Consider the following 23,955-nt stretch of genomic DNA (forward strand, 5'->3'; position numbering starts at 1 on the left):
AATGCCTTCCACTTGTTGCCAAACAACTGTGATCAACTCATAGAATGAGAATTTGTATGCCTTCCCTCAGTCTGAGGTTTCTAGATACTAATGAATGGCTTTTTAGGCGACCTGATTTAGCACAAAGACAAGGCGGTTCCCTACTCCTGCTTCTCTTTGGATTTCTGAAAGGAGGAAGGTGGGAAGCTTGCTTTCATGTGAGACTTTTCCTCCAGAAACAGGAAGGATGGCTAGAGCCATAACACAGGGCAATATTAGCAGTAGTGTGACCATGATCAATACAGAACATCACTGTCAAGTAGCACTGCGTGTATTCACTTCCTTCAAAGGCAGGGTTCATGCCATTATGCCATCAGACAAGGACAGCAAGGCTCAGGGAGTCGAAATGACTTGTCCGTCTTTTTGAAGCTGTATTCACTGTCCAAAGCCCACCTCCATCCACCCCATCACAGTGCCCAATGCTTCAAGCCTATAGTCAGCTCTAGTTGAAAGATACTTTCAGTCATTCAGTAATTATTTGTTGAGCACCTATTTTGAACTGGACCAGGTGCTAAGGACATAGCAATGAACAAGGCATACACTTCCACTGCTGTTCTGACCCTTAAAATATAGGACAGAATATAGACATTAAAGAAAGAATTGCACAAATAACTAAGAAAGGAGAGCTGTGAAGAAGTCACTGTGTAATAGTGTATAAGGGAGAACCGAGGCTACAGGGTCAGGGAGAGGATTTCATAAGGGAGTGACCAAAGAATAAACAAGTTAATCAAGCAAAGAAGTGGGGAGGGGAAACTTTACAAGAGGTATAGCCTGTAGGAAGAGCCCAGGGTCAGAGGAGAACTCAGTCAACTGAAGAAACTAGCAGAAGGGCTTAGTGAGACAGGTGGACGGTCGTCAGAGATGAGGAGCGTTACACTGCAGGGCCGTGTAAACCATGGTCAGGATTTTGGTTTTATTCCAGAAGGAAGGGCAGATCTTCACAGGGTTTCATGAAGAGGCGGAAGGATGGTCATAGCCATTGCTTTGTCTACTAAAAAGAAGGTAAAGAGAGCAGACCAACTTATTTTAATCCAAAATATAACAGGGAATGATTACCATATACTAGTCATATCCTGTATTATTACAGACTTGTTTAAAGTCTATAGTATCCATAAGACTCTTTAAATGGATAAAATATATCTCTCTCACTCTACATATTGGACATTGAAAATAAATCTGGCAAGCCTTAAAATCTCTGGCATTCACAACTTTTCCAGTTGAAGATCCATCTTCTGAAAAGGAGGCATCACTATCTTGAGGCAGCCCCCATGGTTCTTGCCATGGCCCACCATCACCAGTCAGATTTGTCTGTCCTTCTGCCAACAAAAGGGTGGGGTCAGGAACTGCCAGAACTGCTTAAGCTCTTCAAGGGTCTAAAGAAATATGTATACCATGTGACAAAGTGAACGGGCCTTTGTTTTTCATCAACCTTTTGTGTTTATAAATTCTCATTCACTGTCTGTAAAGGGCCTGCCCAGCAGATCTTTATAAAATCAGAAAGTTAATTTTAATATAACTTCACTTGATTACCCACCAGTCTTTATCCCCCTCTAGTGGCATTTTATCTCTTGTTTTTCCATAAACTGGGAAATGACTGATTACTCTCCAGCATAAGGCTACCTGGAATGGCGAATGGTCCCGTTCACAACCTGTTTATTCTGAACCTGTGCTGTGGAGCTACTGGGTCATATGCTTTGGAAATGGATGACAAAGGTGAGCAAACCAGGTTTTCTGCCCTCAACTGGCCTTCAGTCTTAGGAGGTCAGAAGATTACAGTAGACTATGATGTATATGCTGCCAAGACGGCTGACACACTCTGGATTTTCATAAACAGGAGAGGAACCAGGAGAACCTTCAGTTCTCAGATCTCTGGCAGTAGAAGTTACTTTTTTTACATTGGCGTATAATTGCTTTATGCTGTTGTGTTACTTTCTGCCATACAATGAAATGAATCAGTTATATACATACATACAACCCCTCCTTCTTGGCCCTCCCTTCCACCTCTCTCCCCATCCCACCCATTAGGTAACTTCAGAGCACCCAGCTGAGCTACAGCCGTTCCTTGTATAGCTAAAATAGTTATCTATTTTACACATAGTCGGGTATTTATGGGGCTTCCCTCATGGCTCAGACGATAATGAATCTGCCTGCCATGCAGGAGACCCAAGTTTGATGCCTGGTTGGAAAGATCCCCTGGAGAAAGGCATGGCAACCCACTCCAGTGCTCTTGCCTGGAGAATTCCATGGACTGAGGAGCCTGGCGGGCTATAGTCCATGGAGTTGCAAAGAGTCAGTCATGACTGAGCAACTAACACACACAGTGTATTTATGTCAAGCCAAATCTCCTAATGCATCCTACCCTCCCCTTCCCCACTGTGTCCACATGTCCATTCTCTATGTCTGTGTCTCTATTCTTGCCCTGGAACTAAATTCATGTGTGTAATTTTTCTAGATTCCCCCTGCATGCATTAATAAATGATATTTGTTTTCCCTTTCCAGCTTAATTCACCCCATGTGACAGACTCTGCATCCATCCACATCTCTACAAATGACCCAATTTCATTCCTTTTATGGCTGAGTAGTATTCCATTGCATCCATGTACCACATCGCCTCTATACATTCATCTGTCAATGGACACGGGTCGTTTCCGTGTCCTGGCTGTTGTAAATAGTGCTGCAGTGAACAGTGGAGTACTTGTGTCTTTTTGAATTACGGTTTTCTCAGGGTAGGAGTTCATTTTAAAAAATATTGAAAGTCCATGCTTCTCAAAATTCATGGCATTAGAATTCTGGACTGTCTGTTCGTGTACTCCCTACATAATGCCCTTCATTGAGTCAGTCTCTTGAACAAATCTGCTCTGTGCCTCTTTGGGGATCACTCGTATACATGTTTGCATGCTGCTGCATGCTCACTCCATGGAAGGGACCAAGATAGCTATTGTCAAGTTGTATTCATTTTTGATTTGCTTCTCTGTAAATGGGATGGAAAACTGGCTATGGTAAGCTAGTAATACCGAAGCATTTACTTTCTGCTGCTAAATGGGATCATGTAGAAGGCATCCCGCCACCCCAGAAGAATTTAGCATTTAACTGCAATAACTATTTTTACATTAGATGAAACACCTGACTAACCTTTAGGACCTCGCTTGCCATGAAGGATAAGTATCTGGCTAGCCAAGGAAGCATCCTGGTCCTGCAGAATGACACTGTGTGTTGTGTCCACTACTCAGTATAAACCTCCAGTTGCCATAATGTAGCAGCTTCTTTGTGAGAGGGTGGGATGGGGCTGTGGGGGGCGGGGGTGATTTAAATAGCAATTCCAGTACAGATTTATATCTTAGTAAACTCCTAAAAGAGGCTGAAATAGTTCTTTTACTTGGTGACCCTGATGCTGGGAAAGATTGAAAGCAAAAGTAGAAGGAGGCAGCAGAGAATGAGATGGTTAGATAGCATCACTGATTCAATGAACACGAATTTGAGCAAACTCCAGGAGTCAGTGAAGGACAGAGGAACTGGACATGCTGCAGTCCATGGGGTCACAGAGTCGGACATGACTTCGCGACTGCACAACAAATGTTCTCCAAGTCATCACCTAGCTGGGACCCTGAGTTTTGGGTCTCTTTTAGGAGGTGACATTTCGCTTTGTACTTCTCAGTTTATGGTAACTTTATGTCAGTTCAGGAGTAATTGCTCCCAAATTCTTTATAAGAAAAACTCAGTTGTCATTTGCATTTTAGATCCCTAAAATGGATTGGCAGACATTAGAGAGTTAATCCATCTTCTAGCTATAGGTCATATATATATTTTTGTCATTCTCCAATTTGACACAGTGGAACAGGGTGCTGTTATTGAGAAATTGAAGCACCAGATGTGATTAAATAAGTTCACACATTTCATTCTGTCTTTAATTTCACATCACTCTTCAGCAGCTGAATCTGTATGCTCCCCCCATGGAGTCAGCTAGCGCCAGGCATTCTTAGCGTGCCCAGCAGAGCGGTAGCAAAATGTTTCCAAAGTCAGCCACCCTGCTGGGCTCTTGTGAGTCAAATCTGTTTTTGCCTCCAAAGAATTCAGTATTGCTCGATCTGGTTTATTAAACTGTTCCTCTCCCTAGAGAGTAAGATCCCTGGCAAATTTACATCATTAATGCTCAATTTCAACTAAGAGGCATTTTTAAAAATTAAAAAAAAAAAAAACCTAGAATCAAGAATAAAGAAACAATTAGAAGAAATCTTCCCACCTTTCCCCTTGGCCTTCCCTTATTTCTTCTGTAACTTCTCCATTTCTCTACCCACCCACCCTGATTCTTTGCTTCTAGGAATAGGAGTTGGAAATGGCATTTATACATCTGCTTTGCAAACATGTCTTAAGAAGCTACATTTGTGGCATTGCTGATGTCGTTGAAAAGTGAAATTGAAATAAGGGGCCCTTTCACAGATGAGGGCTCAGAGTGCCTGACCCCTGCTGTTGCACATCAGGCAATTCAGTATCAACAATACTGAAGCAGTGTCCTGCCTTGAGAAGCAAGTAGTGGTCCTTGGCATATAGGGCATGGCCATAGGGCCATCGTAAATGCAGTCTCTGGGGAAAGAAGAATAGCCATCCCTTGCCAGCTGGGTATACTCTTCCTTTACAACCAGAGTCCAGACTGAGACCAGTAATGATCAACTGTATAGTATGATGTGGCTTGATGCATTCCACAAATACAGATGGAATGTATGAACGTATGTAGGGCTGAGCTCTGTCCTAGGCATGCTGAGCAAACATAATCACTGCTATGATGAAGATTGTCTCCTTCCTCTTCATGATCTGACCTCTGCTTACTTCTTTCTCATCCATTCACTCCCAGTGCACTCGTCAGGTAGAATAACCTGCAGTCTCGTGAGCATCATTCATTCTGGTTCATGTGTCTAGCCAGCCTGAACTTCCTTCTACCCATTTGTCTGCCTGGCTTCCCAGCCAAGCATTAGGTCTCATTTCTTCCATGTGATGGCCTTGCCTCCTCCTCTGCACTCACTGAAATGTTTCTTCTTGTCTTTCATTCATTCTTTAACCTTTCCAAGGGTAAAGACTGCCTCTTACTCAATATGGTCCACATTCTGCCTGACACATAGTGGGCACTCAAGAAACATTTGTGGAATTAATCTGTGAATTCATTTTTACCCTTAAATAAGATCCATATGTACTCATTTGCCCTTCATGCAATTTTTGTAAGACCCACAAGATAAACTCTTAAAAGGAAGTAGATTGTGACATTTGTAACCTTATAACCCTAATTGTAGTGAGAAATTAACACCCCTGTGTACTTTCTTATGAAAATCACCACCTCTCCCTGGTATGCTTTTTAATAAGAATGGAACCCCCCTGGCAATATTAAATTGGAACTGTTAGAAATATTAGGTGGTTCTTTGTTGGAATCACTTCTGGAGAATTACCAAGCCTGTGCTTTCCTTACTGAGTACAAATTAAAATTTATTTTAAAAAGAAGAAACAGATTTAAAGCTTTGAAAAATAGACATGAATATAGATAAAAGGTCTAAGGCAATGGGTAAAAATGAAAGAGTGTGTTTGGGTGGTGTGATTAGGGTATATTTTTCTTATTTCAAAATGTCCTTTAATATTTTATAATTTATTTTTGATGGAAAACGTATTAAAAAGAAAAGCAATCTTCTTGGAAAAAAGCACATATCCAGGAGGTTTTTGCTTTACTTATATGAGCTCAAATGAATCGGTTAAAAGTTTTTCCTGAGCAAACAAATATTTTTCCTGTGTTTTTGTGTTGTATAGACTTTTTTTTTTAATCTCAGGCTTTTCATCAGCAACATGTTCAGTCACTCCTTCAAAAAGTAAACATTAAATATTAACTATATGTCAGGCACTCTGATGTGCACTTGCTTTCTCTCTATTAAAATGATTTGCAGTATATATGTGTATCAAATCATCACGTTGTATACCTTGAGCTTACACAATGTAATGTGTCATCTGTATTTCAAAAAAGCTAGAAGGGACTTCCCTGGCGGGCCAGCACTCAAGAATTTGCCTGGCAATGGAGGGGACATGGGTTCTATCCCTGGTGCGGGAACTAAGATCCTACATGCCTCAGAGCAACTAAGCCCACATGCCGAAATCACTTGGGCCAAACTAGAGAGTGCGTGTGCTGCAATGAAAGATCCCTCATGACACAACTAAGGTACGATGCAAATAAATCAATACAAATAAATAATTTGGATTGAATCCAATCCAAATAAATAAGCTAGAAGAAAAATAATGATAATGGCAAAATTTATTAGCACTTTATACCTCCTTAAACTCTTCCTTATACATGAGAACTACCATCTTTCACAACTCTATAGATAAGGCATGTATTGGAGAAACAGTAGCTGCTATAACAAATATATTCCATGTATGACAAAACCCACTGCAATGTTGTAAAGTAATTAGCCTCCAACTAATAAAAATAAATGAAAAAAAACAAAACAAATATATTCCAAAGAGTTAGTGGCTTCGTTCTCTCTTATTTAACATCCTAGCTGAAGGTTGCAAGTCAAGGGGATGACTGTTCCACACAGGGATTTACGGGCCAGAACTAACAGCCATTCTGCCCTCTTTGTGCATGTTAGTTGCTCAGTCATGGCTGACTCTTTGCAACCCCATGGACTGTAGCCCGCCAGGCTCCTCTGTCCATGGAATTCTCCAGGCAACAATACTGGAATGCGTAGCTGTTCTCCAGGGGATCTTCCTGACCCAGTGATTGAACCCGAGTCTCCTGCATTACAGGCAGATTCTTTACTATCTGAGCCACCAGGAAAGCCCCTGCCATCTTTAATATACCATTTTTGATATTGATACTGCTCCAATCTTTGTTATTCCAATCTGGAAGTAAAGGGCCTTGAGCAGGAAACAGAGGTGACAAACATCACTTGTGCTTACATCCTACTAAGCAAGAGCTTAATCACATGACCACACCAGCCTCAGGGGTAGTTTGGAATTATAGTCTCGTCTTGTGCTCAGAGTGAAGGGAAGAATGGACTTGAGGGCATAGCTAGCAGCCTATCCCACAGCAGATATTTTTAAATTGTCGTTTGTTAGATGAAAAAAACTAAGGCTCAAAGAGGTTGATCTCGAAATCCCCCAATTAAACATGAACTATCAGAACTAGAAATCTGACTCCTGAAGCCTAGATCAGTATCTCTTTCATCCCTTCACATTGCCTAGATCTGAAATGAGAGCAAAAGACTGGCTCTGTGGAAGCCAGTGGCTTCCCGACGGCTGCCCCGTGCACTGGCTGCAGAAACATGAACTGTCCTAGCACAGCCCAGAATTTGTCATTCTTCTCTTGTTTTATTGGTTCAGCCTTGACCAGAGAGGGGATGCTCCCAGTGTTAGAAGAAAGACTAAATGCTGCCTTGTAAACATTTTACTGCAAGCAATATGTCTTTCTTTCCAGCAGCTCCAGGACAAGATAAGAATAGACTAATAAAATCCATACCCACATCAAAAGTTGAAGCACAATCTGCAAGCATGAATACAGCTGGGGATCTCCCTTATATCTTCAGCTGCTCCATACCTTTTGGCTTATTTAATGATTTTTATGGAGAATTTACCTTGTGGTGGGTACAGGGCTAGAGAGAGGATCAAGAGAGAGACAACTCCAGCCATTACAGAGCTCGTAAGAGACAACAGCTAACAAAACAGTTACAAATCTGTACCAAAAACGCTGAGACAGACTATGATGGGAGTCCTATTTCAGGTATGGCTTCTGGGAAAGGCTTTCTAAGGAGGTAGCATTTAAATTGAATCCCAGAGGTTGAAGGAGTCAGTCATGTTGAGGACAGTGGGGAGTGTCTTACAAACAGAAAAACAGCATACACAGTGATTCTGATCAAGGGAGAATACAACATATTCCAAGAACTGAAGGTGTCATGTCTGCTGAGAGATACTGAGTGAGCGGAAGATGTAATACTGGCTAAAACATTCCTTACGTAACCCTCATAACAACCTGCGAGATGGGTTACTACTGATCATCCCATTTTATTGATAAGGAAACTGAGGTATAAAGGAGTTAAATGGTTAACTAACTAGCCTAACATCACACAGTTAATAAGCAAGGTGTCAAGAGATACACTTAGGGAGCCTAGCTACCTCCACAATCTTACTTCACAACATTATCCCATTATAATGCTGGAGAGTCAAAACTTTCCACTCTCTCATAAACAGATTTTCTCTCCTTCAAGACAAAATCCCTCTCTTCCCTTAGTGAAAGATTCTTAACCTTACATCTCAGGAACTCTTCCTCCTCCAAGGAGACCATGGATGGAATTCATGAATCAGGGGTTCATCAGTTTGGGGATATATAATATATATTGTTGTTCAACAATATGTGATAAATATAAATAATATATTTAGGGCTGATGAATTTAGAGATATATATTCTTTTCATGTAGAATAATTAGCATAAATATTACACATACATTTTAATCAAATAAAATTATACTTATGCTGAATTCAGTATATAAATTATACTTTATTTTTACTGAAATTTAACATTTCCTTCTATTATGAACATAAGTATAAAACCTCACTATTCTTAACAGTTCTTGTGACTTTGTCACTAGAATCACATGTGATTTTTAATCACGTAACAGTTGAAATTACCTTGATATAGCATTCGCTCTCATCACCACTCTCAAATTGTGTTAGTTATACTTCTGGCCAATAAGTCCTCTCATTTAATGCAATGATAAAGAAACACTTGGGTAGGTGTTTTTTTGTTTGTTTTTAAACTATTTATTTATTTCTGGTTGTACTGGGTCTTCCATTGCCTTGCACAGGCTTTCTCTAGTTGTGGGCGAGTGGGTACTATTCTTTGTTGCAGTGCATGGGCTTCTCGTTGCAGTGGCTTCTCTTGTTACGGAGCACAGGCTGTAGGCATGCAGTCTTCAGTAGTTACGACTTGTGGGCTCAGAAGTTGTGACTAAGGGGCTTAGTTGCTCCACGGCATGTGAAATCTTCCTGGACCTTGGTTCGAACCCATGTCCCCTGCCACCAGGGGACATGTTTTTTAAATGACAGGGGACATGACTTTTTTAATCTGGCAGACAGATTCTTATCCACTGTGCCACCAGGTGTTTTTTAATATGACTTGATCTTACATATTTTCCCTTTTTTTCATTTAAAAACAGTCTTGAGAAGTAATCCATAGGCTTCACCAGGCTGACAAAGGAGCCTGTGGCACAAAAAAGGGAAGGACGCCTTTCCTTGACCCTTCCCGTGTTTAAACTTTTGCCCTCCTTCCCTACATAACTAGATTTCTAGCGCGGTCTGTATGGATTGTCTGTACTTTCTCACATCTCATTTGTTCTGCCATCCATTGTGTTCTGGCTTTCATGCCCAACTTCTTTTCCCAAAATGGTAACTCTAAGATCACTGGCATCCTCTGACGTTAAACAAATACTTTTCAGTATCTCTTTTCCCTGAAATCTATAGAATTTTGCCACTGTTGATCCCATTTTTCTTCAGGGGACTCTGTTAAATCACCTTCAGGAAAGTCACTCTTCTCTTTTCCTTACGCATGTGGCAGTGTCTTTACGAGCAACTCCACTAATCACTCCTTAGAAAATAATGTTCCTCTTCTTGGGGAACCACACCTACTCCCAAGCCCTCAACTGCACCTGTCCACTGACAAGTCCAACCCCAGTTATTTCTTCTGAGTTTCATTCCCTCTAAGTTCCCAGCTGTCCAAAGACCATTTTCACACCATAGCCCAGAGGCACCTCCCACTCAACACATTAAAGATGAAGTCATATACTGCCGCCACACCAAACCTGATCTTTTCTCCTGTATCTGTATTTTGACTATGGACACCAGTCTCTTCTGATCACCCAAGCTCAAAACCTTAGGGTTGCCCTCAATTGCTTCCCCTCCCTCACTCCTAGTTCTAGGAACCATTGGTCCATTATTGAGGAAGTGGGGTTGATATGGCCCAAGATGATGTGAACCACTGGGAGAGAAAAACATATTCTTGGTGTCAGTTTTATGAGTATCATATCAATTTATGACCCCTTGAAAATTATGCTGTGGTTTTAATTTTTTTAGTTAATTTATTATTTTTTTATTTTTGGTCACACTGGGTCTTCACTGCTGTGTGTGGGCTTTCTCTAGTTGTAGGGAGCAGGGGCTACTCTCTAGCTGTGGTGTGCAGGCTCTAGGCACAAGGGCTTCAGTAGTTACAGCACACAGGCTTCAGCAGTTATAATCAGTGGGCTTTATTGCTTTGCGGCACATGAATCTCCTGCATCAGGGATCAACCTCATGTACCCTGCATTGGCAGGCTGATTCCTATTCACTGTCCCACCAAGGAAGTTCTATGGTTTTTATTTTATTTTATTGTGATATCATTGACATAGAACATTATATTAGTTTCAGGTGCACAACATGATTAGATCCATGCCTATATTGTGAAATGATCACAGTAAGTCTGGTTAGCATCTGTCACCACACATAGTTACAATTTTTTTTTCTTGTGATGAGAACTTTTAAGATGTGCTCTGTGACTTTTAACTATCTTTCCCAAGGCCACAACTTCCACCAGGAGTCTGATGGCTGAGTTATGACTGGAAATTCCAATTTTAATGGTTTTCCTCTCTTTCCTAGTGTGGGATATGTTGAAAAAAGAATGTAGGCTACATCCATGTATCCAGTGTCACGCGCAGCTCATTCCCTTGCTGACTAGGGGTTTCTCACCTTTTCCTGATGAGAACAGGTTGAGAAAGGCACAGTGGTCACTAAAGTTCTCGCGTGACAAATACCACCGTAAATGGACCCTTGCTCGTGAGGGCTGACAAGTGTTTCCTCTTTGATATGTTCTTCTCAGGACAATACCCTGCTCCCCACACCACTGGAGGTGGCTCATTGTGTTTCTTTTGATGAGAGAAAATGCATCTGTGTCCTTCTACAAGCCTCTATTTCTTCACCCGATGCTATTTCAGCAGCACATCAGCTTCTTGGCTTGAGTGGTGTTTTCCCTTTTTAAGTGGTCTCTTTCTTTGAGGAGATCTTAGCAACTCCACACCAGCTCTCTCGTGCAGGAGGGCCCAGGTTCTGTTCCAGGAGAAATGGGGGTGTAGTCCTTGCACAGACAAATGAGGACAGACTGTCTCTGACATTAAAATCTTTTGTTTAGTCTGCCACCAGAGCAGTTAGCGAGCCGCAGGTTCTGGCTCTTTAGCTGTCTCTCTCTGTCCCCTGAGATCCCAGAAACATATGTCAGGTTGTTTGAGAGTTCCTTGAAGCCACCTCACCAGACTTGGAATCAGAAAGCAGCCACTCCTGTCTCTCTCCCCTCAAGCAAATAGAGGCAAATAAGAATATCAGGGATGCATGCCCAGCTTTTTCATAGAAAACCTCTGTCTAAAATTTTTCAATTGAAGTACGCACATAGAGCCTGCCACACATGTCGCTAGTGGTAAAGAAACTCCCTCCCAGTGCAGGAGATGTAAGAGACGTGGGTTCAATCCCTGGGTCAGGAAGATCCCCTGGAGGAGGGCATGGCAACCCACTCTAGTATTCTTGCCATGGACAGACTAGCCTGGCAGGCTATGGTCCATAGGGTCACAAAAAGTCAGACGGGACTGAAACGACTTCGCCTGCACACACATACATATAGAAAAGATCACATATGTTAACTGTACAGCTCACAGACTTTTCTCAAAGTAACCACACCCCTGAAACTAACATCCAGATAAAGAAATAACACATGGCTAATATCCCAAAAGTCGTTCTTATGCTGCCTTCCAGGGGCTACCCCCTGAGGGTAACACGCTTCTCAATTCTAACAGTAAAGAAAAGCATCATCTGTTTTTGCTCATCATATAAATAGAATCACTCATCATGTACTCTTGGTGTATGGCTTCATTCAGCACTGTGGGTCCTTCATTCATATGGTTGTTTACAGTTGCTGTTTTTAACATGTTCGTTATTTATTGATCCATGGCTGCGCCGGGCCTTCGTTGCTTCTCGGGGCTTTCTCTAGTTGTGGCCAGTGGGGGCTGCTCTCCAGTTGGTCCCTGCAGGCTTCTCATTGAGTGGCTTCTCTTGTTGCAGAGCACAGGCTCTAGGATATTCAGGCTTTGGTGGTTGCAGCGCGTGGGCTCAGCAGCTGCGGCTCCAGAGCGCAGGTTCAATAGTTCGAGTGCACGGGCTTAATTAGTTGCCCCACCCTGGACCAGGGATCAAGCTGGGTCCCCCGCCTTGGCAGGCGGATTCTTAACCACTGGACCATCAGAGAAGTCCTAACTACAGTTTTAGATAGTTTATTCCCACTGCTCTAAATTGGTCAACATGTAAACACATCACAAATTATTTCTGCATTCTGCAGCTCATGGGTATTTGGAGAGCTTCCAGTCTGGGGCTACTCTGTACAAAGTTCTGCTCCAAATTATACCAGATATGTATTTGGGTGAACAAAACTAAATGTTTCCATTGGTACACATTAGAAGTTGATTTGCCCGGTAGGGTAGGATATGTTGTGTTTAGATTGCCAGCGCTATTATCACAATAAACCAAATACTGGCTGGCTTAAACAAGAACTTATTCCTCATAATTCTGGAAGCTGGAAGTCTGAGATCAAGGTGTAAGTAGTACTGATTTCTTCTGAGAGCTCCTTCATGGCTTGGAGATGGTCGTCTTTTCCCTGTATTCTCTCACGGGCTTACTTTGGTATGTGTGTGTGCTCAGTCACTTCATTTGTGTCTGACTCTTTGGGACGCTATGGACTGTAGCCCACCAGGTTCCTCTGTACATGGGATTCTCCAGGCAAGAATACTGGAATGGGTAGCCATGTCCTCCTCCAGAGAATCTTCCTGACCCAGGGATTGAACCTGCTTTTCCTGTGTCTTCGGCATTGCAGGCAGATTCTTTACCACTGAGCCATTGGGGAAGCCCTTCCTTTTATATGTCTCTGTCCAAATGTTCTCTCTTTATAAGGGTATCAATCATAATAGATTAGGGCCCACCCTAATGACCTCATTTTAACCCAGTTACCTCTTTAAGATACTATCTCCAAATGTGGTCACATTCTGAAGTCCTAAGGGTTAGGACTTCAAGATATGAATTTGGGGATGGGGGGGATGCAATTTAGTCAATTCAAATGTCCCTATTCCAGCTCTTATGATCCATTAACTTATAATTGACAGGAACAGGTAAAGGCTTGACATCTTCTATACATTTTTCTCTGTCTCTACGAGACTGTGTAGCTCATACATTCTATAGAATAAAATAAAATCTAAATATCATTCTAAAAGTAGAATAGTGAAACTCTATTGTCAATGAAAACATGAAGACATAAAATATACCAGTTTTCTTTTTCAACTTTTTTTTTTTAAATAATTATAGATTCAGAGGAAGCAGGAGAAAAAATGTACAAGGAGGTTCTATGTACCCTTTCTTTACCTCTCACTCCACATTACTAAAACCTTGATAACCATAGTATAACATCAAAATTAGAAAATGGACATTGGTACAATCCATTAGCTTTATAAGCATGCAAGTGTATGTGTGTGTGTATGTGTGTGATTTTATCGCAGGTGTAGCTTTGTGTTGGTGGCTCAGTGGTAAAGAATCTGCCTGCCATTGCAGGAGACGTAAGAGATATGGGTTCAATCCTGGGTCAAGATGATCCCCTGGAGCAGGAAATGGCAACCCACTCCAGTGTCCTTGCCTGGGAAATCCCATGGACTTAGGAATCTGGCAGGCTACAGTCCAGGAGTTGCAAAGAGTCAGATATGACTGAGTATGCACACACACACATACACACAGAGCTTTGTGTAACCACTACTACAGTTGAGATGCAGAGCCGTTCCATCAGCACAGATCCTCTGTGCTGTAGTTTTATAGCCACATCTATCCCCACTGTCCATGCTAATCCCTGGCAATCACTATTTCCTCCTCCATCTCTGTCATTTAGGTATTTCAAGAATGTTACTTACATGGAATCACAGAGTATATAACCTCTTGAGATTGTTGTTTTTCCCACCGAGCTTAACTCCCTTGAGATGTATCTGACTTGTTGCCATGGATGAAGAGTTTGTTCTTTTTTATTGCTGTCTCATATACCGTGGATGAATGTCCCACAATTTGTTTAACTTTACAGTCAAGGAAGAATATACAGGTTATTTCCAGTCTTCGGCTATTGCAAATAAGGCTGCTATGAACATTAGTGTACAGACTTCTGCACAAACGAAAGTTTTCATTTTTCTAGGAGAAACATCCAATAGCTTTCTTTAAAAAAAAAATCTTATTCTTAAAAAAGAAAAAAATAACAGGAACTAAATGAGTTAATAGAGAATGTTTAGCACATCGTTGGACTAGTAAAGTGTTTATTCATGTCAACATGCACTAACATTTTTCTACTATGTTAACAGGAAACAGGCACTATCTAGACGCAGAGTGTACAAAGATAAAAAGATATAGACCCTGCCCTCAACAAACTCACTCTTCCCAATTAGAGAGAAAAAGAGGAAGGGTACCAGTGATCAGCCTTAGGCTGAAAAAGGCAAGAAGAGGGAATAGTTACAGGGACTTAGGAGGGGACAGTCATGGAGCAAGAGCCACTGACAAGAGCTGTGGCCTTTGGTTAAAAGATTCACCCCTGGAGACTGCAGTGAGGGAGGCTGGGGAGTCAATACACTGATCTCCTCTCCTTACCCCCCAGTCTTCTCCTAGCACTTCCTATTGGCAGGATTCAACCCAACCAGAAGCCAGAGGACCCTGTGTTGCGATTCACACAGATCAGTGTCTGGAAATACAAAGCATGATTGGGAAGGGTGTGGAGCAAAACGAGAGGAACCAGTAGACTTAGCTCCAACACACACCCGGCTTTGAATCCACTTTGTAACTTGAGGCAAGTTAAGTTCTCTGTGCTTCAGGTTGCTTACTGCAAAACAAGTGTAGTAATAATAGTTATGCAGGTTATCAAAAGCATGAACTAGATGGTTTCTGGAAGATACCTGGCAGAGTTCCTGGAATGTGGTAGGCATCATTTCATGTGGGCCAGTCCCACCCCCAACTGATGACAACTCTCTACACTTGTGGCAATTTTATAGCCTTCATGAGTTCCCAGGGGCACAATCTCTCCTAATGTGGTCCATAGACCAAGCACTGTAGAGACACCTGGGGTCCTTTCCATCAGGCAAGTTCGTGAACTCCCCACCCCAATCCAACTAAATCATGAGCAGAAGGGTGGAAATCTTCACTTCAGACAAGTTCCCCCCAGTGATTGTCATGCACAATAAAGCTTGGGAACCTCCATTCTAGAAGTCCGTGTTTCTAATTGACACCCACTTGGGTGAAATATAGGTGAGATTTATCTGTACTTGGCAACCATTAGGTACAGTTACAGCCCATCGGCTCCAGGAAGAAAGGCCATGAGACCAGGACACTAACGGTGTGTCTTGTGGTGTTGGGCCATGCTGATTTTCCATTTTGCTGGCTTTATTAATACCTGAGGAACAATGTTCCTAGGCTTTTAATTAAAAATTCTCCAACATCCAGGCTCTAATCATTTTCTAGGTTAGATATAGGCTCAGTAAGTAGCTGGCTTTGACCCCCCAACTCCTCCCTTCCAGAGGAAACTTAATAAGCAGAGCAGAAGCTGTTAAAGGGAATAAAATCTTTGGAGAGCTTTGTTGATGAGAGTAGCTCAATTCTAAGTATAAACAGGAGGAGGCCACAACTTGGAATAAGGTCAGAGGATCAAGGACCTTGCTTTAATTTGTTAAGGAAAGGTATAAGAAAATTAATCAGCAGTCTGGGACAGACACTGAGATCATGATTTGGATCTTGAATTGGTTTGGAGCTCAAATTGGCTGCAATAAAGAGATTGGAAAGAGCAGATGCTTGGAGGAAAGAGATTTTTCTCTGCTTCTCATGTAAAACTACAGAGGGAGGCAGAGCAGACTTGGGATGCTGGTTTTTCTCCGCAAAGTTCTCAAGGACTTGGGCTCCTGTGTCTTTTGGTCCTGCTGTCTCCCAAATTTGGCCCACATCCTCGTGTTCCAAGATGGAACGCCAGTGGTCCATCCATGCTCCAAACCACAGGAAGAGGGGAGGAAGGTACCGTGAGGACAGAGCAGCTAACTTTTAAAGAAAAGTTTGGACTCTGCCACACCACTCATCTGATCACATCACTGTGGCCAGAACTTGTTCACATGGCCACAGCAAACTGCAAGTCTAGCTTGGAAGCAGAATCCCTGCTAAATATTCAGTTTTTTTATATTTTGGATGTGCTCTGTGGTGTGGATCTTAGTTCCCTGACTACGGATCAAACCCGCACTCCCTACATAGGAAGCACAACAGAGTCTTAACCACAGGACCACCAGAGAAGTCCCTAAATATTCTATTAAATGGATGACACATTGAGGACAGCTAGGAGTCACTGCCGTCCATTCTACATCCTGAGAAGATTTGCACCTTCTTTTCCCAATGGAATGGTTATCATTCAGATTCCAGTCAGGCAGCCAGAAACCACTCCGGGTGTATTTAAAATAGAGAACTTAATAAAGAGAACTGGCAGAACAAGTGCAAAAGTGAGACAACCCAGAGGTTAATAGCAGTGGAAAGCTTTCCCAGGGCTGGGGCACACAGGAGGAGGCAGAATTCAGAGCTCAGAGTTGCCTGGCAGAACTTGGAACCCCAGTGGGCAGTCCAGTGAGAACTGGGGCCATGAGATAACAGTCACTGCCCTAGATGCCCCCAGAAACAAAGTGACCCGGGAAGAAATATGCTGGCCTTTCCCTTCTTCTGCCCCGAGTCTCCTTCTCATGCCTTATATTGTCTAGAACTGTCTGGAAGCCAGAAGGCAGGGACTGTCTGGGAACTGTAATTTCGTGCCAACAGAGGAAGCAAAGAAGAGTGATGTATGGATCAGAAAGCAAACAGGTGACTGGAATAGTACTGAACCAAGTTGTGGACCAGGATAAATTGCCAATAAGTGTTACCTGGCTAGGCATTATTTCTGGATGAAAATTTTGCAAATCATAATACTGTCCTCTGTTGAAATATGTATGGGGGCTTCACAGATGGTAAAGAAACTACCTGCCAATACAGGAGATGCAAGAGATGTAGGTTCAATCCCTGGATCGGTAAGATTCCCTGAAGGAGGGCATGGCAACCGACTCTAGTATTCTTGCTTGAAGAATCCCATGCACAGAGGAGGCTGGCAGGCTACAGTCTATAGGGTCCCTAAGAGTTGGACATGACTGAAGTGACTTAGCAAACGAGTACTATATATATATATATATATATATATATATATATATATACACACACACACACAAATCTTCAGATATTCCATATATATATATATATATATATGTAGCACATATATCTGAAGATACAAAAATGGGTAATCTCACAAAGGAGTAGGAAAAGAAGTGAGAACCCAAAAGGCCTACAAGGAATCTTTGAAGATGGGGAATATATGGGGAAACGTTCAGTATCTGCGTTACCTGTTAACAAGGAGTGTCTGGGGTCAGGATATACCCAGCTCTGTCTGAAATAGCTCAGCAGCGTCATTGAGAACAAGCACTGAGGATGGTTGTTGGCTTCTGCACCCAGAAAGGTCACTGGCTGCTTAGTAAAGGCTGTGTCTGTGAATGAAAGGGAACTCTACCCTGAAAGGGGATGAGCAGAACAGTCTTTTCTGCATTTCTCCATTTGCTGGCTCAACAGAAGCAGTAAACAAACCCTATTCCCAGAACTATGCTGACAACACTGATGATGGCGGCACACAAATTAGGAGAGAAACAAAAAAGCCATGTTAATTTCAAGCTCCATTAGAAACACAGACAGAAGGGGAAAAAAATCAACATCTGCCAAATAGAAAAGGTCAAAATCAGAAGGGAAAGAAACTTTCTCTTTGACATCCTAAGAAAGGTACTGCCAACACTGAAGACATAGGAGGATTCTGTTTCCTCATAGACTTTGTTAACCATAAAATTCTTGTAAAAAGTTCTCTTGTCAGTATCTCCTCAAATCAGATCTATGAGGTGATGGAGAACAAGCTGCCTGTTCTTCCTCCTGGAAAAGAAAACTGGATGGTGTTAGGAGTACAACCACAGGATTCCATTCCAAAGCTGTCTTCTATTTGGTCTATTGATGTAATTTTTTTTAAGAACCTCCAATAATGTTTATGACTTTGGCATAATGCATAAGTAATATTCTTTTGAAGACTCCACTATATAAGTTGTCTATAATGTAAAACTGGCGTAACACAGTCTTGTCTGAAAGACATCGGGCCCTTGAATGCCTTTGTGAAATGTGCTGCAGGCCCCAGATCAAGCCCAGGAAATGCACACGTGTCTTCCTCTTAGTTGCTTGTGTTGAGGGGGATGATACACAAAGGAAAACAGATATTCCTCCTAAGTTCTTTCTTATGTCATGGCAGTGATCATTCTGGGTCTTTGATGATGAATGAGTGTTCATTTGTAAATTGAATGCCATATGTATTAACTTCATTTCCTTCCAGGCGTTTTGTATTAGTGAGCATCACATATGACTTTATAATGCTCTGGTACCAGATGCCTGGTTGTTCTTTGATTCAATATATGCAGGAAGTAAAGATGCATACGGATGTCACCGTAACTCTTTGGCTAGGAAATCAGTCAGAAGTTCCATCCCACCTGGTGGCAAGGGATTGACCTTGTTGATTTCTCGAGCTTCTCTCTCTGGAGTTTATGATCCTGTGACATATTTTCCCAGAGACAGTAAGTTTGAAGAATCAATCACTAGATGCAATCAAATTCACCCTCCCTCTCCCAAAATCAAACAGGTATTTTTAAACACACAACCATATATACACATTTCAACAACAGCAGAGTTCTGTTTGAGAATGAAAACATAGTCATTGCTAAATTACATGAGTGGACTGAGCTGAACTCCAGGTATTAGTTACAGTGGGAAGTGAGAAATTATAGACTTTTAAAATCAGAACGTGGATTATGGCTTGAATTTAATTAAGTGCATGCTGTCACTTAATTATATTCAATCTATCTCTTTTTATATACCAACTCTTACTCCCAAATGTTTCATCTCTGCTCGTCGTGTTTTTTCTAGCTCTGCCATAAGCTCTTTGAGATCAGAGCTAATGTCACATAGTAATCCTCGACAAAGACATTAAAAATAAATTAAGGAGCGTAAGACTAGATGAATGTGGCTACAGATTCAAGACACTGCCATTTACATTACACAATATGACCTGAGAAATTTAAGAACATCTGAGGATATTCCCAGTTCTTCCCTGGAAGCCATTCATTTTCCCCTCCTCTGGCTTCCATAAATAATATACAGGTTTAATTTTTCTTTCTCTGGTCTTTTGTCCTTTGAATCCACCCCAGCAAAAATGCTCAACTCTATGGCACTGGAAAATATTGTAAAGAGCTTTACCATATTCCAACATTTATGTTTCTCTATGCTTATTTTTTTCTTGCTCTTCATTTGAGCTTTTAAAAATTTTCTCAGCTTCCACTGTCATTTTCTATTTGTGTTGTCTTTGCCTTCTTTTTGGCAGCTAAGGTACCTGTTTTAAATGAGATGTTCCCAAGATGCAGGTTAAGGACTCTCTACTTGTAGAAAAATACTCTAAGGATAATGTAAGGAACTAGTGGCAGTGGGTATGTCCGGGAACTGATATTGATGTATGGCAGAAACCATGACAATATTGTGAAGTAATTCGTCTCCAATTAAAAATAAATTTTAAAAAAGAAGTGTAGAATCATGGAGGAAAGTGTTTTCATTTTGTGACCATCTGCATGGATCGTTTTTGTCTATGAGCCTGCATTGCTTTTATAATTTAAAAACTGGTTAAAAGACAAAATGTCTACTCTCATTATGGCAATTCTAGTATGTCCTAAGTTTTCATGAAATATGAATGCAATCAGTTTATGCATATGATTATTAGAAACAAATGAACAATCTCATTATTTTAAGATACAACACTTAATGAATTCTGTATCCCACCTTTTGAAGCATCTCGTAGGTGTCTAAGATTAAATACTGGTCAGTGATTCATGCTAGGGGACACTTATGGGCAGAAATCGACTAAGCTGCTTTTGTATTTGTAGCTTTCAGGTTTGTATGGCATACATTTATTGAGCACTTAATAACATAGAAAATATTTCTGTCAGTGGGTCAACAGAGCCACTTCCATTGCATCTTTCTATATTTTTACTCATGTTTTCACTCTTGGCAGTGTTCACACTTGTCACGTTGCACATGCTAAGTGTCCTCCACCTTGATTACAGCTTTTTGCTAATTCTTCACGTCCGTGGTGCCATCACTTTTCACTCTTTGCGTTCCCTAAGTTTCTCTTTCTCTTTAGGTTTTTATGTCATTCTTTTCCCAGGGTTTTATTCCTGTGTCAGTCTTATCTGATCCTGCTCTGATTTATCATTAGCATTTCTACTCTGGCTTGTTTGTTTTGAGTTTCTGCAAATGGTTCAACCACTGTCAGACATGTTTTAACCTTTAAGTAAATAAATGCCTGCCTACAAGTGCATAAAATTATTTGACTCCATGAATGAACACTCAGAAACACATGCTGGACATTCAGGTTACTTCCATGTCCTGGCTGTTGTAAATAGTGCTGCAGTGAACATTGGGGTACATGTGTCATTTTTAATTATGGTTTCCTCACATGATATATCCCCAGTAGTGGGATTGCTGGGTCATATGGTAGTTCTATTTTTAGTTTTTTTAAAGGAAATTCCATATTGTTCTCCACAGTGAAAGTGAAAGTTGCTCGGTCATGTCTGACTCTTTACAACCCCATGGACTATACAGTACATGGAATTCTCCAGGCCAGAATACTAGAGTGGGTAGCCATTCCCTTCCCCAGGGGGTCTTCCCAACCCAGGGATCAAACCCAGGTCTCCCACATTGCAGGCAGATTCTTTTACCAACTGAGCCACCAGGGAAGCCCAAGAATACTGGAGTGGGTAGCCTATCCCTTCTCCAGGGGATCTTCCCAACCCAGAAATCAAACTGAGGTCTTCTGCATTGCAGGCAGATTCTTTACCAACTGAGCTATCAGGGAAGCCCAAAATATGTTTAAATTTGCACATTGTAGAAACTGTAATTTTAATTCCCAACAGAGTACATATATAAATGCTCAGAGGCATATACAATTCTGTGAAGATGCACTGTCTGTCTGTAATCTGGAACATTTAAAAATTAGCAAAAAAAGAAGGAAAGAGACTGGCTATCTAATCCCCTTCACCAGTGAGTCTCCAACTTTAGTTATCTATTAGAATTACTTGAAGAGCTGGTCAAAACACATTGCTGAACTACAGATTCAGTCAGTCTTCAGTGGAGCCTCTGAGTTTTCTTTTCTGACAAAATCCCAGTTAATTCTGATTCTGTTGATCTCGAACAATATGTTGAGAACCATTGTGACCCCGGTTCTCCTGAGCACAGAGAAACACTGCATTTCCCAGCTGTGCTTGTATTGTGCTTAGATTAGGACCAAATGACTGGGTCCAGCCCAGCGGCACGTGTATGACATCTCCTAATCGGGCCACACTCTTTCCTGCATGGTCCTCCACTCTCTCTCAGGATCCTTTTCTGGGAGACAGGGGAAACTATTTATTGAAGATGGTGGTCTGCCAAGATGGAGGGTCCCTAGATCTGTAAGTTTGTGGTGAAGGAAAATAGCCTTATTCACATAAAACTGGCATGTGAAAGAAGAAGCCTTTCTTGTCAGTTTATCAAGTCAGCAAGGTTTGGGCAGCATTGTCTGACTCATCCTAATCTGCATGACTTTCACGTGATCATGAGATGAACCAGTTTCCCAGCTCTGAGGCAGCTATGCAAACTTGAGAGACGATCAATCTACCATCTACTCTCTGCATCCCAAAAAAATCTATTTGAATTGACTTATATGTACTTGGGACTTCTCTGGTGGCTCAGACGGTAAAAAATCCACCTGCAATGTGGGAGACCTGGGTTTGATCCCTGGGTTGGGAAGATCTCCTGGAGGAGGGCAAGGCAACCCCCTCCAGTATTCTTGTCTGGAAAATGCCTATGGACGGAGGAGCCTGGTGGGCTACAGTCCATGGGGTCGCAAAAAGTCTGACATGACTGAGCAACCAAGCACACACACGTGTACTTAGCTTAGAGCTGTGTGTCTGTAGGCCACAAAGATTGTTGCTAATCCTGCCAAACACCTCCTGAAGCCACTCTGATGCATTCTGGGATGATGATCTTTCATCTGAGTTTTGCCAACTGCCAGCTCCTTGGACTCTCAATATTCTTACACTTTCAGAATAGTTCTTCCCATCCATACTTTGCTTCATATTGAAGGAGACCAAGGCCCTTTTTTTCTCATTCAAAGCACATCACTGGACAGCTCTGCCTTGCCTGCCTCTGTTTCTCTTCCACCTTGGTCTGCCAGTGAAGTCATCCCAGAATTTCTTTTTGACAACCTGATTTATGTTTTTAGTTTTTATTTTATTTTTGGCTGTGCTAGGTCTTCACTGCTGTGTAGGCTTTCTCTAGTTGCGGCAAGCGGGATCTGCTCTCCGGTTGCAGTGTGCGGGCTTCTCATCGCGGTGGCGTCTCTTGTTGTAGAGCACAGGCTCGGTAGTTGTGGCACATGGCACGCGCTCTGTTGCTTCACAGCATGTGAAATCCTCCCAGATTAAGGTTCGAACCCACGTCCCCAGCATGGGCAGGTGTATTCTTAACAACTGGACTACCGGGGAAGTGTTCTTTTTTTTTTGTTTTCGTGAAAACTGTAATTGAAGTATAGCTGGATAATGTTGTGTTGATTTCAGATGTACAGCAAAGTGATTCAGTTACCTACACACACACACACACACGCACACACACACACATATACACACATCTATTCTTTTTGAGATTCTTTTCCCTTACAGGTTATTACAAAATATTGAGTATAGTTCTCTGTGCTATACAGTAAGTCCTTGTTGGTCATCTACTTTACATATAGTACAGTGTATATGTTAATCCCAAAGTCCTAATTTGTCCCTCCCCCGCCCCTTTCCTCTTTGATAGCCAAAAGTTTGTTTTTTATGTCTGTGGGTCTATTTCTATTCTGTACATAAGTTCATTTGTATCTTTTTTTTTTTTAATTTAGGTTCCACCTATAAGCAATATCATGTATTTGTCTTTCCCTGTCTGGTTTACTGACTTGATTAGAGCAGAATTCCCCTCAGGCATCTTCAGAGTTTAGGTCCTTTCATCGTGGTTATAACCCTTGGAAGCCCCCCAGAAGATCCCAGTTCCTTTACCCCCTTGCTGGTGTTACTTTGTTGAATCTGACCCACCCCCTCTCTCTGGACTCTGCCACACGTCCATCACCCCATCCTGCCCCACAGACCCTGAAGAATTTGACCATCTGCCTACTTGGTATCTGCCAGGCTCTGGTATCCCATTTATTTGTCAGTTCTCCTATCCACACCTCTACACACAGCACACTTCATAACTAAAGTGGACTTTAGTCAAACTCTCTTCTTTTTTATGTACGTGTTATATCATTGGCCCTAAGAATATCTCTCACAAACAGAATTAAACCAAAAGCAAAGACTTTTCCCAAATGTACCATTTAAAAATGTGCACTTCCCTTACCTAGACTGACTGGTGAAGTTTCATGGAGAGTGAGACAAGTTAGCTTAGATCTGAATATTGAGTAGGACTTCACCTAAAAAATGTATATATATATATATGTATATGTATATATACCTTACTCAACCCTTTCCTGGTATACTACACCACACTACCTTACATAAAATAAAAGCCTCAAGATGGCAAAATATAAAAGATGCACATTTAAAAATGGTATTCATTGTTCTGATGATAAGTAGACTTACATTTGTTGAGAATTTTGAAATTCAGAAGAGTGCC

General features: G+C 41.6%; 1 protein-coding gene across 3 annotated transcripts in view; it reads left to right on the forward strand.

Moving 5' to 3' along the window:
* SAMD12 (sterile alpha motif domain containing 12) overlaps positions 1–23,955 on the forward strand; it is a 430,213-nt gene that overhangs the window by 291,831 nt on the left and 114,427 nt on the right. Inside the window, exon 5 of one of the 3 annotated variants that reach the window (XM_043483221.1) lies at positions 1,649–1,668. The exons of the other annotated variants lie outside the window; for them this stretch is intronic. Coding sequence (XP_043339156.1) covers positions 1,649–1,653 — 5 coding nt within the window. The 3' untranslated portion in view covers positions 1,654–1,668. Of the gene's footprint in view, positions 1–1,648; positions 1,669–23,955 lie in introns of those variants that run through there. 3 annotated transcript variants of the gene reach the window in all.

This window comes from Cervus canadensis, chromosome 12, assembly GCF_019320065.1.
Source record: "Cervus canadensis isolate Bull #8, Minnesota chromosome 12, ASM1932006v1, whole genome shotgun sequence".
In the NCBI taxonomy this organism is placed as follows: Eukaryota; Metazoa; Chordata; class Mammalia; order Artiodactyla; family Cervidae; genus Cervus; species Cervus canadensis.